The sequence below is a fragment of the Penicillium expansum genome, assembly GCF_000769745.1.
Source record: "Penicillium expansum strain MD-8 chromosome Unknown contig224, whole genome shotgun sequence".
Taxonomy (NCBI): Eukaryota; Fungi; Ascomycota; class Eurotiomycetes; order Eurotiales; family Aspergillaceae; genus Penicillium; species Penicillium expansum.
Genome location: NW_015971275.1, coordinates 78,216 through 96,174, shown reverse-complemented (window position 1 = coordinate 96,174; position 17,959 = coordinate 78,216). Strand labels below are relative to the sequence as shown.

The following is a 17,959-nucleotide window of genomic DNA, read 5'->3' as shown; positions in this document are numbered from 1 at the left end:
TGAAAGTAGTGTTTGCTTGAATTATCAAATTAACCTAATTGTGAATGACAATTGTAATATTCACAAAAGGCAATTTGGCTAGACATCCATGCCTCGGTACCCAAGAAGTGCTACTTCATCACCGATTTGTCACCTGGACAATCACTCGCTTATAATACTAACCCAGTTGACAAAGATATCAACAAGGGCAGTTTGGCGGAGTGGTTCAACGCGATTGACTGGAAATCAATTGTCTAAGTCTTTTTCTAATCCGATTTTTTGGTTGGATCTTCTTAATTTTGCATTTTCTTAATAACGAGGTGACCAAAAGTTACCAATAATTTATTAAGCGGAAGGATATATTCACCTAAATAAGGGGGATATAAGTGTGATTTAGAAGGGATCGTATGGTTTCGTATTAGGCTATTTTCCACGAATACCTGATTTTAACGAACCAAAACTGGTGTATCAATTAATTCCTTCGTTAATTCACTATTCCTCCCATACAAAACTAGTTATATCGAGGTTTTATCACCTGGGTTTTAACCATTTTTAATCAATTAACATGCGTTATTGGTTAGTCATGTGACCTTTGAACCAATCAAAATACCTCACCAATCGATCATAACATCCTACAATATAGCTCTACGAAAGTAGTTAACCAGCGCGCTGAATCGACATAAAAGGTTTGTAGAGAAGAGAAAGTTATGGGAGAGGAAACAGGGTGATATTAGGAGCGTTTTTGGAGTATGAATTTGTACATAAACAGGAAATATATATTTTATACTCGCGACCTAAATGTAGCGAAAACCTAGATATAACGAATATAAACCTGTATTTTAATTGACTCGTTGCAAGCGGGGCTTACTGTATCTAACGGCTATATACGTTGAAGTTGTATCCCAAGGATCCGTTTGAATCTTCCTAGGTTATATAAATACAAATAAGAAAGAGACGGTGAATGGGAGGCCAGACATGGCCGCCTCGAAGAATCAGTTTCTACCGTCTCCTTGTTGTCTGACTTACCTTCGTCTCTCCTCCATCTCTCGATCGTAGCTCTATCCTCTTACTGTAATATCTTATTATTCTATCCTACCCGACGATACGAGCGATGATAGCCTAGACCACTTGCAAGATTTCTTTCGGATAACGCCTCTGATACTAATTCCTCTACGGCACCTAGAGTCTTTGACCCAAGTAGCGGGTTTAAAACAGAGGCTGAAGATAAATTCGAAGATAAGCTAGCATCGGAAGTGCCTATGACACCTGCTTCAAAAATGTATGATTCATGATGCTGCACTTCCAGTAGAACAATGAAAACAAGGACAACGAAAATAAGAATAAAATGTATAGAAATGATCTCTCATCTTATTGACAAAGAAATAGAGGGGGAGACAAGCATAAATTCTGACCAGTTGACTAGGGGGGGAGGCAGGGTAATTACCACTATCGAGCCGGAAAGAAGGTTCTGCACGCATGCGGGCTTCGCACTTGGATCGCCGACAGTAAATAGTGTGTCAACCCGGGATTTGGTTTCGCAGGACCGGCTACTGGGGAATTTCAAAAATTCCACAGTCTCTTAGAACTTCAAACTGTCGGTTGGCCCAATATTTCCTCTTCTCGTACCATTCATAGTTGATTTCAATGGGGTAGTCGTCCGATGCTCCATATCTGTATATAGACTCGACCCACGCGATGTATGCCCGGGGTGAGGCGGCAATTGAAGGATCAACGGGAAAAAATTCATGACTCCTATACACGTCGGAGATCTTATCGACATAGAATGATGAACCAGTCGGATTTGGTGCGCTGATTATGAAACTGGGCAAGGCAGCTTGCTCTGATTTGTCATAATTTGTTCCCACAAATGATGACCACCAAGGTCCAACCATGGGAGGCTTGTAATTGACAGGACAGAACTCATTCAGCATGTCGAGCCACGCTTCTTCGATCGGAAGGTAATCAATCTTTTGCTTCCATTTTTCCATTGTCTCCTCTAGTTGCCATATTAATTCCTTCTCTTCATCCATAATCTCGTCGATTTCATCACCATCGAAGTAGTCTCCGAAGTTAGGCTCATGATCGGAAATGCAAACATGTGTGAGTTCCGCTTTTTGGAACTCCTTGAATCGGATCAAATCAAGTAAAGCCTTCCGTGCAATTGCTTCCCCACGGAGATCGCTTAAAGTCAAGAGCCATTCGAGAACCCAAAGATAACCCGATGGTTCAAGATAATGTGACTTATGTATGGAAGGTATTCGGTCCAACATCAGGGTGATTGGCGAGCAGCCTCCATCTGAACACGCGCAGCGGCATTTATCACGAGAGAAAGGATCAGCATCCTCGGCTATCAGCATTGCGATAACGGCAAAAATCGTGGATATCGACCGAATAGACTCGTAATCTGGCTTATTAGGCACACTTTTCACCGATCGTGTTATCAACTCGGATGCTATATGCAAGGCTGAAAGTCCCATAGTATCCTGGTGGTTGATGTTACACCCCCTATGGACAATCGCTTTAGATACCTCGAGTGGGCGATTCCCAATTGATGTCATCAGAGCTGTCCAGCCATCGTTATTTGTGTCATTGATATACTCAGAAGCTGTTGGAAACAACGCATCTACGTTTGCTGCGCTATCAGCAAAATACAGTAGTGTATCCCCATCTCGTGAAACAATACGAGGATCCACACCTAACCCGAGGAAGATGTGGATAATATTAGAGTTCCAGTCCCCCGTGTGCATGGTCTCAAGCATTAGATCTTTGAGCTGATGTTGGACAAAGCTCTCTGAGAAAGTTTTTTTGTTGCGAAAGAAGGCAACAGCCTCCGATAACAGTTCCCACTGCCCCATGTGGCATGCCGTTCGCAAAAATGGAATTTGCTGACCACGTACTGGGCGTGCGCCAGATTTCAGGAGAATCAATATTGATTCTGTAGACCCATATGCCGCAGCATATTCCAGTGGAGTTTTACCAGCCAGGTCTGGCATATCAAGATCTCCAAAAACTCGAACTATTATTGCGAGCGCATTGGGGCGCAAGACGGCTACATGCACGGGGTTTTGTCTCAGAAGATTCGTTCCTCGAAGGGATCGAGGGTCTTGGACAAGTCTTTCAATCTCATCTAAAGACCCACATAAAATAGTATCCATAAGAGTTGTCTGACCACAAACACCTGATGACCAAATCTGTGAGCTCGGAATTCGCGCTTGGCTGAGGAAAATACCTTACCATAAGCATTTTTTGAACATTCTGCAAGGAACTGGAGTAGAAAAGGGTCCACATCGGCATTTCCAAGACTGAGTTCCGTGTACGCTGAACTGTTCAATGAAGAGTCTGTCGAGCAGTCATAGCCCATAGCTATGAGCTCTCTGAGAATGCGAAGATGATACCCCCAACTGTTCCAGCTAGCAGCAATTAGCAGCAGCCTAGGTGTATGAGCAAATTAGCTCGATTAAACTCCTCACTGATCTACATAATCGTCATATCGAACTTACGGTATCTGTGTCCCCATTCGTGCCCCGCATTGGCAAAGGACTCTAAGCATTAGAATTGCCCTTTCCACATCAAATAAATAGACACATTGTGATGGTTGTATTTTTAAGATTGTCTGTGCTCTCGTCAATAATTGCTTGGTGTTGATGGGATGGGACTCACTTCCAGCCAAGTTGCTCCGTCCGGGAAAACGTCATGGGGAGATACAACACCCCTGCGAAACAATCCAATCAGGGCTTGGGATGCTGATTCGGTATCCATTTTCTGCATCATGCACCTCATGAAAATCTCTAAACCCGGGGAAGTGTTTTTGACTAGTTGCTGGAAATGAAGACCGGGAAGAATGGAAACTGCTTTGTTGCCCCATGAAATGTTGAGGTCCACCTGGAGAGCCCAAAGGAGACCGAATCGTGACAGAGATAAAAAGTATGATATTCGTCGGTCTTTGCCCCGCTTAGAGTAGTTTGAGATGGATTTTAACCGAGCATCACCGTCCAACTTCATAACGGGTTCGCTCGTATAACCCATCGCTCGGGCATCCGTTGGTATTGGAGAACCAGGGACCAATGAGCCATAAGCTGTATGACTTTGATGCATTTTCAACAATGATTGAGTGTGTATCATTGCGTGACCAGAAGTAACCGAGCTTTGAAAAAGCAGCAACTTCTCAATATATCCTGAAATGTTTTCGAATATCTTCTTCAGACTGCTCTCCTCTTTCAAGCTGAAGATTGCTTTTCGACCTTTCTTTATCACTGAGTCACCTTTATCGGGTATGATTTTAAGAAGAAGATCATCAAGCAAGACCATTTGTGAAAAACTTTCTTCGACAAAGTCCTTCAGAACAGATGAAGTCCTTGGATTGAAGTAACCAAAGTCGATAAAGGTTTGAACTCTCTGCAGTGTTTCTATAAAAAGGGGTAGATGGAGCTTGATCTGGCGGAGGGTTTCGGGTACTTCATCGATATGGCGGATGTAGTTATTGAGACGGTCGAAAACTTTGGCCGTGAACTCAATCAGTTGAATCGTCGATGCGACAGCCCCTACCACGGTAAGGGGATCTGCCATTTCGATAGTTTGTTTGTAATTTGGCTAGGAAAAGGCTCGCCAGGAAATTGAAAAGGAATGGAAAAAGATGTAAGCACAAATGTCCAAACTATTTTCTGAGGCATGAACATGGCCATGAGGCTGAGCAAGAGGCGGAGTTGAAATGGGCATCTTTGCCTTGAAACCAATGACCGATGGGTGGTGGATTGCTAGCGCCTCACTAGGCACACCTGCATATTCAATATGTTGTCAATGCAGATTGCGCCAATCATATTGCGTCACGGGTGGAAGCGCCTGCGGTGGAAACATTACAATTATCATCGATTTTGACAGCCCTGGAACCAGTGCGTATATTGGACCCAACTGGTAAGACGGACCGATGGGGAAGGGTAAGAGACCAAGAGATGGTAATAGAAGGATGATGTGGATAAGACCAGAGATGGCGTGAACCGAAATTAGGGCATCCACATCCTTCTTATCTCAAAATCCGAAGATGAATTGTCATTAAAGACCTGACAATAAAATTAATTTTGATCAGATTTTGTCTATATGGCTGATTTTCCGAACCAAAGGCTCAGTCAGTCAAAGCTGCGAACTGTTAATAACCTTGGCGGTTAACGTCTGACCAATCCGGGGATTAACCTTGCTGAATATTGTAGTATAGCTCGCTAAAGCTGAGTAGGGGCATCCTCTAAGGTCCCCGACACATGTGCAACCCACTGCCTCCGTTTCAGTCTCATCAGTGTTGTCTAATCCTGTCTAATCCCGTGAGGCGTCTCCTGCAGGCTGAGAATATCTGACACTGGCCTTATTGTATAATAACCGACGGAGAGCCAGTTCTAGAGTCATCTCATGCATGCGTCTGGGTACGGAAGGCGGATTCATACCACTGTTGGCCGACTTTATCGGACTACAGCTGCAGATTCTATCTGGCGCAGACGGATTCTCTGACAAAAAATGGGCCTCAGGTACGGCAGGTTTTAGACGCCATCGCGCCAACCTATATAATTTGACAGAAATCTTGTGTACAGTAATGTATGGTATAGATAGTCGGCTGTGTTTGCGGCCTTATGATGGTCTTTTTGATGGTCTTTTTGATGGTCTTTTTGATGGTCTTTTTAGATGTACATAAAGGTGCTAAAAAAATCATACTTTATATAAGAGACTATACTATATATACCTTTCTATAAACTATCTATAGTATTTAAACCGTTAATTATACTATTTAAAGGCGCCTCCAAGCTTAGGAAATTTGAAAGTATATACTAAGTTTAGTTAAACCTCTAGCTGACTTTAAACTAGTATTTTCCAAGCTAATCTTAGAGATGTAGAGCTACTTCTAATTCTTTAATTTAAAGGATATAACAAGAAATAAGGGAATTCTAGAATTTATAGAGGTATGAATAGTATTATATTTGGTACCTATTTTAGAAGGTATTAACACCTTTCTACCCTAGGCTATAGGTATGTATTATTAATTTAATTTATTACTAATTTTCTGCCTGGTCGGTTGGCGCGATGGCGTCTGAAACCTGCCGTACTTAGGGCAGTATTGGAGTAGACATTTAGTTAGTGAGCAAATGCAGAGAATGATTCGGATCAGTGTTAGTGCTAAAAAAAACTCCACAGCGGTACCTCGCCAGCTTTATATGCCATCGCCGCAGTATCTAAACATATGTAGCTACGTACCCGCTGATATGGAACGCCTTGAAACAGTCGATGCGTGAGAGAATGAGCTCGGATGTAGCAAATATAAAGCTATCAGTGGGCTATGAGAGGGGATGTCTCATTCTAGATCATTGCTGCTCAAATCAATTGAATTTGTTGTTGTAAATTACCGTCATTCATTGGCTTAACGGTTGGCTATCGCTACAAGTAGCATATTCGGCAAAATTGCGAGTTGCCTATGAACATTTCGAAGTGCGTGGTAGGCTCTGATTCGCTTTGAGGGACCGAAGGCTCTGAATATGATAAATGGTATACATGTTCTACAAGTAAATATTTTAATTCCCGGGAGCTATTTGATTCTTGACGTGCCTCCTAGGAGTTTGAGGATATATGAGAGGTCTGACGTGTAGATAGAGGGGGAAGCGTCTGCTAGATAATTAATCAACATTAAGAATAGTCATACCTCGTCTAGGTACTCTGGATCCATACAAGAAGTACGGAGTAGCATAAAATAAGAAAGAGGAGAACCCTACCCAGTGCCGTTCCTGCGCTAATCCACATTAAGCGAAGCCATAGGAACCTTGGCTGACCTAGCCTATTTGGGATGACCATAGCCTACAACTCCCACATCAGGCAACCCAAGTAGGCCTCGGGACGTGGGGAGATGGGGCTATGACATGCCGAAAGTCGCGATCCCGACCGAGCAAAAGATAGGAAAGGTCACGCGGCGCGACGTATATTGAAATAATTAAGGCCCCTACGTCCTCCAATTCAATTTTACCCACAAAGCGCACCTCAAAGCTCCTGAAAATTCCGAATACCAAACACCAAACGCACCACAACCCAACAAAATGACCTCCCCAACCTCAACCCCACCATCCCCGAAAAAACCCCAAATCACCATAATCGGCTCTCTAAACATCGACTTCGTAACAGCAACCCCGCGCTGCCCTGGACCCGGCGAAACCCTCACAGCAACCTCCCTTACCGTCTCAGCAGGCGGCAAAGGCGGGAACCAAGCTGTCGCCTGCGGTCGCTCATCCTTCACATCGCAAACAACCCAAGATGTCTCCGTGAACATGATCGGTGCGGTCGGCGCCGAAGACCCATACTACACGACCCTCCTCCAACCGGCACTCGAGAAATCCGGCGTCGACACAACATCCATTGAGCAATCGACCGTCGCGCAGACGGGGTCGGCGAGCATTATCGTGGAAGAAGCTATCGGCGGCGAGAACAGGATTCTCGTTGTTCCAGGCGCGAACCATGCTGGACTTCTTAGCGATGTTGGAAATATCCTCGCTGCGCTAAAGAGTTACCCATCGAGTCCCGATATCATTGTGTTGCAGGGCGAGATCCCGCGCACCACGACGCTAGGCTTGCTGGAGTATTTCAATGACGTTTCCGCCGAGGACCGCGCGAAAGTGGTGTTCAATCCCGCGCCTGTCTTCCCAGAGGGGATTCCGCTTTCCGCTCTACGTGGCACCGCTGTGCTGATTATGAATGAGACCGAGGTTGTGCAGATGGCGCGGTCGATTGAGGGTCTTCCTATTGGAGATGTTGTTGAGAGTGATGATTTACGGCCCGAGGAGTTGGCGCCGCAGTTCCATGAGCGTGCGGGTGTGGAGATTGTTCTTATCACGCTGGGCGCGAAGGGGGTATACTACTCGACGAAGACGGGTCGCGCTGGTATTGTTGCCGGTGTTAAGGTTGCCAAGGTTGTTGATACTACTGCGGCCGGGGATACATTTGTTGGATATTTCGCGAGTGCAGTAGCGCGTTTCTTGGCCACCGGACGAAGCCTGGCGGCGTTCGATGATGAGGTTGAGGGGGCGGTTTCGAAGGCGAATGCTGCTGCTGCTCTGTGTGTGCAGAGACGGGGTGCTATGCAGAGTATCCCCTTTGCGTACGATATGGAATAAAGGAATCAAATGAAGGAATGTAAATATGGGTACCATTGATAAAAAAAAGGGTATTTGAAACAGCGTTTTGGGTATAATTATGAAATCATAGCATCAGGTTCATCGTCGAATTCCTCATATCGCGCCAGGTTCCATCCCGCTTGAAGCGCCTCGGTCTCTCGGTCCAGGTTGATGCCCGTTGTGGCTGTAATCCTGGAAAATCGTTTAAGTAAAACTGCTTGCTGGGATTCGTGCGTCATCTCCTTGGCAATAGTGAGAAGACTCGCAACCAATATCGGATCCCATTGCTCGGGGGAGTCATTGCTTGCTGCGATGCCAGCGATCGACTGCGCATGCCAGATATGCGAGGTGACAGACCTTGGCCCAGGCAGTGACTTCAAAAGTCGCGGCTTATGGGTCAACAATAAGAGGGAGATCATGTGGTAGACAGCGTTGGCGACCAGCGCCATTGGGGTCGTGTAGATGAGGATTGGGAATGAGGAGTCATGGTCAGGGTCAATTTGGTCGGCTTCGCCGCCGCGGATGTCCACGATCTGCTGAACATTTACTGGCCGCTCGTTGTACCATTTCTGACAGTCTGACCAGAGGAATGTCCATTGTGATAGGGAGTGTGATTGTCGTAAAGATGGGAATGCTGCCAGCTCTGGTGATGCAACTGTATGGGGGGTGGGTATTTGCCGATCGCCGTGTATTAGAGCTAAGCAGTGTCCCAGAAGACACAATATGTGCTTGTATTCGGAATTGACGGTCTGAGGCCGCGTGGACTGTGGGTGATGTAGTAATGTGCCATCCCGCCGTAATAATGATCGAAAGGGCATAAGCGGTGGCTTTGAAGAGGATATTGAGCCGGCGAGGTCTGCAAGGGGCACTTGTTAGTCTATCGTCTGATTTGTATGACTCATTATAGGTTGCCTTACCAAGTCGGAAGTAAAGCCACAACAAAGCGTCCCCAAGCTCTTCTCCCACTGCTCGGGACGCAAAGTCACTTATATGCTCTATTTTGTCAATCAGAAGACTTCTCCACTGCTGCGGTCCAGCAGGCAGAGCATCCTGAAGCATCAAGAGGGTATGACCAGCATATCTAGTCAAATCATACTCAAGCGCAAGACTGTCTTCCGCTTCCTTTCGGAACTGCTGGCTGCTTTCCAGGTCCATGCTATTTGGAGATGCCACGAGAAGTCGTTGACCGGCAGACAATCCAAGTACTGCAGCTTGCAGAGCTCTATTTGTTCGCGAGAGCAGAAGAACTTGGAGTCCGAATGGGAGCTCAGGGTCTCCGGTATCGATCCAAGGCCCGACGTGGTACCGGAAATGTCGAAGCAGGTCAGTCTCACGGCTACCACTTGTAAGGGCTCCTCGTGATTCTACTGCTTGATTACTGGTGCTGGATCGGTACCCGAAGTATGGAGCACTGTTCATATATCGAGTACCCGGCGCACTTCGTTCTCCTCGTTCTCCGACAAACGGGATTGGAGGTTCAGAAAAGTCGACATTAGGCGCCGCCGATAACAACGTGGCTTGGAATCTAAACGGATGGCGGGCTTCCTCAAGGTTGTCTGGGCCATCTGGGCCACCAGCTGAAGAGTGTAATTCGTCTAAAGAAAAACCATCGCTCTGGGAATCATCTGTAGGCTTCTGTGGGGCCTTTGACTTTTCCTTTGTTGCAGCTGCAAGGGGCGACCCATCGACAAACTAATAAAAATTAGCATCGCATCCATCTAACATCGTCAACTGGGCTTGAAACTCAAATCCATCACGGAATACTCACTGTGATACTGCTATACGCCCGTCTCGACGCACCGGAAACAACCCCCTCGCGCTGCGACACAAACGCCAAATCAGAGCTATATTTACAAGCGAAGCCTTTCGCCTCACAGTTGGCACAGGTCGGTTTCTGCTCATCACCTACAACATTAAACTGTCAGTTCTGATCGCAAAAAAAGAGAAAACCACGTGACGCGTACATTTTCTCCTTCTTTTCCGACACGTCAGGCAACCGGTCCGAACACGCTGCTTAGCTGCCGGTGTGGGGTTTCGGGGCATGTCGAGACGTGGTATTCTGCATTACCCCAGATGTTGCAGAAAGAAGAATTGGAGGCTCCGCATTCCCGATATGTGCTCGACTACCGGAGGTGGCCGAGAATTTGGGTGGGGCGAGCCGAAGATCCTACGGTTGGCCATTGCGACGGGTTGGTCATTGAAAGTTTTTATATCAGATATCGTATAGATCTGAGAAGTTCTTAGTTAGAAGGCGGGGGAAATAAATAAGATATCTCTATTACTACCTAAAATAAAAACTGAGAATCTGTGACCCAGACAAAACATTGCATATTGAACTCCCCGTTCATCCTCATGGTGAGGGGATCCATTGTTTTCGAGATCGCTTTGCCCTATTGCATGTCCCAAATTTGGTAGTTGGTGAGGTCTGACTATTCCAGATGTTCCCCTCCCACACCAGCACTGCTTTGAGGAAAATTGTTTCGTCGTAGGCGCTGATGAAACCGTACATGCACCCAAGGTCACGCCTTGACGCACTAAGAAGCGGGTGTCTTGAAGCTGCCATTTGCTGCCTTCCTGTACATCCGAGCACATTTCCAACATCCGGAAATCTCGTCTGATTGCTGTCTGGTTCAGAATTCAGACCATTCCATGACGAGCCGGAAAGTCTTTCCTGTATTGAAGCTCCTTCCGAGATTTGTAATGAATGGAATATTAAAATTCAACATCACGGTGTGTACTCGGTGTTCTCCGTTGGATTATTTTGAGTTTTCATGGGTGGACGATAATCGACCTTGGCTTCGAGTTTCTCATGGAGCTCCCATGTGCCTTCTTTCATATATTCATTCCGGTGCAAACAGGACGTTTCACAGCCCGAACTCCGCCTCGATTGGATCTTCATCCCCGATTTCGTGACCACGAAATAATAGGCCGATGTAGGTTTGATGACCTCAACGAGGTTGTCTGACGAGAAGAAAACAGCGATTTCACTCTAAGCTTTAGAGTCCAACGATGCATGTATTTTGAGCGCATACAAGACCTGACTTGGCCATTGGCCGCAGTCAAGTCACAGGTACATTACTTGGGTTTGGCTCGTACTTGAGACCTCGCAGCAGGGTCTGTACCGCACTGCTGCGCTTCTGCGCTACTCCACAGCCCCGAAAAAGAAATCAGCGTGGGAAGAAGGGAAAGTGTTCCCTCAGATATAGTGGAGTAGGCTAGAACGGGCTTGGGCTGTAAACTTGGCAGGCATTCGGCAATGAGTAGTAGGTTCAAAAGCGAAGCTCGATATCGTTGCCGCTAGGGATGTGTAGATATTTCTTTCTCCTATAGTGCACGGTTGGCACGTGTAGGCCAATCCCGGGACATAAAAAGTTCGCTGGTAGCGTAGTGTGGATTTTCCACCATGCCAACAACAGGAAAATGGACAGAGAGTGGACACGAGGTCTACGATCTGCATGCTGCAAAGCAAGCTTACGACCGAATTCCCTACGTCGGTCACCAAAGAAAAATCATTTTGAAAGATAGGAAAAGAAGAATGAGGCGCGTGTGGTATGGTGGAAGGTTCTTGTTGTGGATGACAAGAAAATTGGTCATGGGTATTTTTAAAAGTGGAAATTCTCCTTAGTAGCTTGTTGAAATCATGTGCGAAGCACCCATTTCCTGATTGGTAGTATCGAAGCAAAGGACGTTACAGGCTCCAATAAGTCGTGGGGGTCTGTCATCCACGGCAGATGGCATATTCGTGATGGATTCAGGGTTGGTTGAATTGTCGCCTTTGTTGCTCTATTGGCTTGCTGGCAACTGTGCCTTTCGCAGCCTAGTGATCTGAAAGGTGCCCCAGCCTCCAATACGTTGTAAAAGTTCATGTCACGCGCTAGAAACCTCCACGATTATCTCTGTATTTCGAGATGTGCGGTATGTTTGGAATCCGCAAGTCACACTCGAGTTATTTGAAAGTGGTGATGAGAAAAGGATTTGAGGACGGATAGATTCCACTCGAGCTTTGAGATGGCGTCTTGCACACGGGAACACGCTGGTAATTGTCAAGGTAAGAATTTGGGCTAATCACCCACACAGGGAGATATAGGGTTCACGCTCTTCCCTCCCAACCAAGACAAACCAATAGAGGTTCTCCACGGATTTGTGACGCAGCAAGTTCCAGGGCACCCGTTTATTGAGTTTATTGTGCGTTTCCGTCATTCCATTGAGATGATCATTGTGGGCCAAGCAAAGAGAAGAGAAGAGGACAAGTGGGGGAAGAGGAAGGATAGTAAGAATGGAATGGAGTAGGAGAGAAGAAGAAAAGGAAAGGGGGAAGAGGAGGAGGGAGGGGCAGAGTTTTATATGCAGTTTGTTTGCTTGTGGAAGGTTCTAAACGGGGAAGGTGCCGACTTGCTGAATGGCTGGAACTATGCCCAGGGTCTTTATACATCAAACAATCAAGCCAAAAATTTCACAGATATGCACATAAATGAAATGACTTCATAAACATTGAATAAATTATAGACTAGATGCGATATTGAGCCAAGGCCCATTTTTATAGAACCCACTCAAACCTTCTCAATATACTGTGACCTCTCATTTTTCTCAAGATCACCGCCATTGCCTGACATACGCTCAAGGAAAGAAGTCAGACCAACATCGCGCTGCGCTTCACGGAGAAGCTCAGCATCCTGCTCGCCGGCATTACTGTTGAAAACACGATCCATATCTTCCAGAGACGCGCCCTTGGTTTCAGGCAGGAAGATCCAAACCCAGACGATGCCGCAGGCAAGGAAAGCAGCGAAGAATATGTAAGTACCCCATTCCCAGCTTTTGAGCATAGGGGGAACAAAGAACGCAATAGCGAAGTTGTTGATCCAGTTGCTGAAGGCGCCGATGGAGGCACCCTTTGCGCGAATGGAAAGTGGGAAGATCTCGGAAATGAGGGTCCATGAGACGGGGCCCCAGGTGGCGCCGAAGCCTGCAATATACAGCCAGATCAAAGCTAGAACGGTCAAGTTAGCGATTTTAATTGTGGGTTGGAAATATGTGTTCGGTACTCACCAACTGCGGTCCAGCCGGCTGCCACATGGTGGGGCCAGTCGTGTTGGAACTTGGCCACAATCACACCGACGATAACCATGCTGACAAGCATAACGATCGATCCACCCAGAAGCATGGGCTTGCGGCCGAATCTATCGATGACTAACATTCCTGGGATGGTGCTGATAAGGAAGACGACACCAGTCACACCGGTTGCCAGGAGCGCAATGGTACCGCCAGTCAGTCCGAGACTAAGGAAGACATTGGAGGCGTAGTAGATAACTAGTGGATAATAGTTAGCCAAACATTCCCAATATCCCCCAGACAAGTCAACTTACTAGCATCGACACCACTCCATTGCTGGAAGAACATAACCAACCAGGCAATGCAAACACGCTTGAAGTTATCCATCGAGCGGAAGCAGTTGGTGTATTGCGCGATCTGGTTCATGAAAACACTCTTCTTCTCCTTGTCGGCAAGCTTAGGCGAAGCCTTAGCAAACGCCCGCTCCTCAAACACAGCCTCAGCCTTAATCTCAAGGTACTCCATCTGCACAAGCTCATGGTCAACAGTGAGCTTCCGCATCCAAGCGATAGTGTCCTGCGCCTCCTGGTCGCGACCCTGCTTAACCAGCCAGCGGGGTGAGAAAGGCATAAACCAAATACCACAAGCAAGCGCAACAGCAGGAATACCCTGAATAATAGAAGGCAGACGCCAAGCAAGATCAGACTGAGTAGCTCCCGTACCGCCGATGTTGTTACTACCATAGCCAACCCAGAACGAAATCATGATTCCGAGGATAGTAGCAAACTGGTAGAACGAAACAAGCAGACCACGCATTTCAGGTGCTGCCAGTTCAGCGTTGTAGAGAGGCCCCACACCACTGAACAAGCCGACGCCAAGGCCGGTGAAGAATCGGCCCGCGTACAGTAGGGACGGGTTGCCGGCAGTCGCGCCGATGTACAGGTAGCTTCCGAGGATGACCCAGCAGCAGGCGAAGAACATTGTGTATTTGCGCGAGTAGACTTCGCCCAGGATACCGGCTGCCAGGGAGCCGACGATACCGCCCAATTGGAGGACGGAGGTCAGCCAGCCTGTTGCGGTGGAGGATGCTACTACTGTTGGGAAGTTCTCTGTGAAGCGGGTCATGACCAGGGATTGACCGAGGACACCTTGTTGGTAGCCATATTCGAAGCCACCGAATCTAGGGGTTGTTAGTGTTGAGTTTGGGGATGTCAATGTGAAGGGATGTCCTACGAGGCGAAGAAGGCAATGGCTAGCACTTTGGGGTTGTCGAAGATAGACTGCCACATGGATTTCTTCGCGAGTTGGACTCGCGGGATGGATTCCACTTCAGTGGATGATCGGATTGTCATGTTGGGTGATATTGGATCAGGGGGAATTCCAAAGTAGCACTATGAGATAAAATCTGGGGAATTGAAAACATGGGGGAAAGAGGGGCTCAATATATACGCCCATTTTTGCATTGAATTGAACAGTTTGATTTAATTCTGTCATAGCCCGAGTGGCACCACGTGAAAAGAAAAAAAAAAGGCCTCATCTGGACAAATTGAGCTTCTCCAGTTTCTTGTCTCGTGGGCCAACAACCCCGGAACCCCAAATTTTGTTATTTTTTGTGGAGGCAAAATGGTGGAGGAACTGACTCGCTAAACCCTTTTGGGCGGTACGTAGCCTCCAATCTCCAAGAACGGCATCGACAGTGGAGACGGGAAAGAAGTGGACATCTCGGGTTGAATCGGTTTCCTATTTCGTCCTTCGGGCCCTGAGCGGGCTAGCCCGGCTTAGGCTATAAATCGGTCTCATTAAAATCTGGGTGTGGAGGTGTGACCCGTTCCTTTTGGGGGAAACAGAGCCACTGTCATCGCTTAGTGAGGTTGAGATATTGACGTCAAAACACATTTGGGGAGTCTGGGGTTGAGATAGAAGTTCGAATATCCGTAAAGTATTATAGATACTTGAAGATGTTTCGGACCGTTGATTTAAGTTGATATAACGGTGTGGACTACACAAATTTCCTCCTTGGCCCTGCAATGCATTGGTCCACATCGGTTCGTTGCTACCCCACATCCGGGATAAACATTACGCCATCATGAACAATGATTGGTGTACGGCAGGATTCTTGCCGTACCTGGTGACCCTAATTAGCGTGGTGGAAATTTTAGGCTTGTCTGCTGGTGAGATAGTAACATACATACGTCACCGCGATAATGTGTAATAACGCAATCTTGTTGTAAGACAAGATACAAAGAAAAGACTAGAAGTGAGATCGGAAGATCCGATCTAGCCCCGAGTAAGAAATCATTCGAAAGAAACAGTATTGGTAGATATCCGGGGATTTGTAAAAAAACGAGGCTAATCTCCCCTAAGCCATATCAAGAAAGCTCTGGCTTCTTGTTTAGACTTATTGACAGGAATAACTATCCTGATTCTCGCTGCCTCTTTCCTAAGTGCAGCTTCTCGATTCCTACCCACTGACCAGGAGGTTTGCAAAGGTCGATGAGGAGCTTGCCATCCGGGATAATTACTATACGTCGGCCAGTGTATAGCGGTTATACCCCGAGAGAGGACCGTTCTCTGTGAAAAGTAGCGGAAACACTTTAGGCACGGATAGAGGAGATTCCGTGTCTTGGTAGCAGCTCCTATCGATCGCCTTTTTCGAGTTAACCCGGAACTCGTGGAGAAGCAAGCAGACATTCTCATCATCGGGGAGAACGCCGCCAAATAATCTTTATTTCTCCAGCCAGTCTTTCAAAGAGAAAAGGTCCATGCCCCACGATGCCCAAGAGAGGAACGTGTTGTTTTTAGAAATACCAGCTTCTTGGATGAGAACCCACATACAGCCAACAGCTGGCCGCGCCATCACTCGCAAAGGAGCTGGTGATCATGGGTGGATATGTTCATTTGAACACATTAGAGGCGACCGGAGCTGATGTTCTAGGGTTTGATTGGGACTTGAAGAGATTCGAAGTAGAACTGGTCGATTGGGGTTTGTACGACAGATCTTGTCTTGTGTTGCAAGTACTTTGAAGTGGCGTGAACCCCGAGAGGGGCCTGGGGTCGATGTATCGCGTGGTTGCAATGGATAACACCACTTTCATCGTTTGTGTGACCTTTATTTTTGCATGTTGCTTGCCGGTCGTTGAATCGGGGTTCAAACTTCCTGGGGTCACAATCACGTCGGAGCAAATGCAAGGTACTGAACCGCAACAGAATTGAAACTGTATCATCTGAGGCCAGAATCTCAAATCACACCGGAGATCTCCCCCGGTTCATACCCCCAAGCTCTCTCAAGATCCTTCAGTCGCCACAAAGCACCCCATCCAGTCGTGCGCTCAATAATCTTGAACAGCTTCGCTACCTCAACATGCTCACTATGATGGCTGAGTAACTTCCCCGCAATGTAGAGTGGCTGAATAGCATTGATCAAATTCCCACTATGAGGATTCGTCAAGGAAATCCCACAAACCCTGCGGGCATGCCAAATAGACGAAAAATGTGGCTTGGAAGGAGGCGGCCCCCTCTCAACGGGCCTCATATCCAACATCATAATAGATGCAGCATGATACAACTGATTCCCAGAAATAGCAGCCCAATGTGCAAACAGAATCTCCGGAAAGATCTGCCCACTGCCCATCCCCGTAGTCTTGATAGGCAGCATAGCAGGCGGGCGCTGCTCAAGCCAGTACTGCAGCTCTTCCCAAAGCCGACTCCACTGTTCTGAAAATGGGCGCGCATCATCAGACACCTCACCCAACTCCAAGAACCGCGTTCGACGACAAGAGAGGTCACATGCCTTCGCGCACAGATAAACCGCCCAATTGGCATGCATATCAGCGGACGCACGGCCCTTCTCACAGAAAGAATCGCGGATGATATCCTCCTGCGCCTCCTTCGAAGAAGCCTGCGGCATAGCGGGGACCCATTTCTCCAGCGGGAGGACTGTACTCTCCACACCGTTGGAGATTATCGCGCCGCACAGCTCCATGCGCGCATAGCACCAGAACACGGCTTGTAGATGTCCACCCGAGAGCCCGTTCACGTTGAACGAGTCGAAGAGCGCGGCGCAGCCTTCCACGTGTCTTCGCCAGTCGCGTGGGCTGACGGACATTAGTTCCATTACGGCGAGGATGCATACCGTCACGAGGACATTGGGGTCTTTTGCTTGGAGTAATGGTGCCAGGAGGCGGATGGACTCTTGGTACAGCTCGAGACTGTCGTAGGCTTTGTCCAGGCAGGCTTTGCGCTCTGTCTGCCGTGCGGAGAAGGCGAGGATTGCGTAGAACAGGGCTGGTGAGCCTTGTGCTAGGATTGGGATGTGGACGCCGAAATGGCGTGCCTCGTCGAATTTATCGAGATAGGGCGCACATTCCGTGATCCAATTTTTTAGGTAGAAGATTAGCCTGATTTTGGGGATTGAGAGGACCCGGGTGAAGTCTAGGCTTTGGCGTGGGGGTCGGGGCTGCGGTCCTTGTATTGGTTCTAGAGGAGCTGGGGTTGTGTAGGTTGCTGGCTCGAGACTGGCTACCGCGGAAAAGAGTACGCAGCGGAGTTCTTCTTGTAATTCAAGGAATCTGGGGTTGGCGGCGTAGTCATCTGCGCTGGAGAATGTTCCCGGCGATAAGAAGGCCTCCTCTTCGATAAGCGGCGTGGCGCTGTTGAAGGTGTCCGGCATTCTTGATTCAGTTCGTAATGGCGGGACCGGTTCCTCCATGTTGGATGTTCGATTTTTATGGGCTGGATAGTCTAGTATGAATGGCGATAGCCACCATGAGTGATTGAATACTGCCTTTCCGTCTTTC

General features: G+C 47.5%; 5 protein-coding genes across 5 annotated transcripts; 1 reads left to right on the top strand and 4 right to left on the bottom strand.

Moving 5' to 3' along the window:
- Positions 1-1,526: 1,526 nt before the first annotated feature.
- On the bottom strand, positions 1,527-4,545 carry PEX2_066720 (uncharacterized protein; the record flags this gene model as incomplete). Its single annotated transcript, XM_016743943.1, has 6 exons — positions 1,527-2,825; positions 2,877-3,106; positions 3,214-3,318; positions 3,375-3,389; positions 3,480-3,519; positions 3,640-4,545. The coding sequence occupies 6 exons, from the start codon at positions 4,543-4,545 to the stop codon at positions 1,527-1,529; spliced, it is 2,595 nt and encodes an 864-aa protein (XP_016599656.1).
- A 2,498-nt stretch (positions 4,546-7,043) lies between these two features.
- Positions 7,044-8,114, top strand: PEX2_066710 (ribokinase; the record flags this gene model as incomplete). The annotated part of the gene is made up of 1 exon (XM_016743942.1): positions 7,044-8,114. One exon carries the CDS (start codon positions 7,044-7,046, stop codon positions 8,112-8,114), a length of 1,071 nt encoding a protein of 356 aa, XP_016599655.1.
- Positions 8,115-8,191: 77 nt separating this feature from the next.
- PEX2_066700 (uncharacterized protein) lies at positions 8,192-10,157 on the bottom strand (the record flags this gene model as incomplete). The annotated part of the gene is made up of 4 exons (XM_016743941.1): positions 8,192-8,970; positions 9,032-9,806; positions 9,883-10,019; positions 10,079-10,157. 4 exons carry the CDS (start codon positions 10,155-10,157, stop codon positions 8,192-8,194), a joined length of 1,770 nt encoding a protein of 589 aa, XP_016599654.1.
- A 2,507-nt stretch (positions 10,158-12,664) lies between these two features.
- On the bottom strand, positions 12,665-14,515 carry PEX2_066690 (sugar porter family MFS transporter; the record flags this gene model as incomplete). The annotated part of the gene is made up of 4 exons (XM_016743940.1): positions 12,665-13,101; positions 13,161-13,421; positions 13,478-14,343; positions 14,397-14,515. The coding sequence occupies 4 exons, from the start codon at positions 14,513-14,515 to the stop codon at positions 12,665-12,667; spliced, it is 1,683 nt and encodes a 560-aa protein (XP_016599653.1).
- A 1,886-nt stretch (positions 14,516-16,401) lies between these two features.
- PEX2_066680 (putative C6 transcription factor) lies at positions 16,402-17,871 on the bottom strand (the record flags this gene model as incomplete). Its single annotated transcript, XM_016743939.1, has 1 exon — positions 16,402-17,871. The coding sequence occupies one exon, from the start codon at positions 17,869-17,871 to the stop codon at positions 16,402-16,404; it is 1,470 nt and encodes a 489-aa protein (XP_016599652.1).
- Between the last annotated feature and the right edge of the window lie 88 nt (positions 17,872-17,959).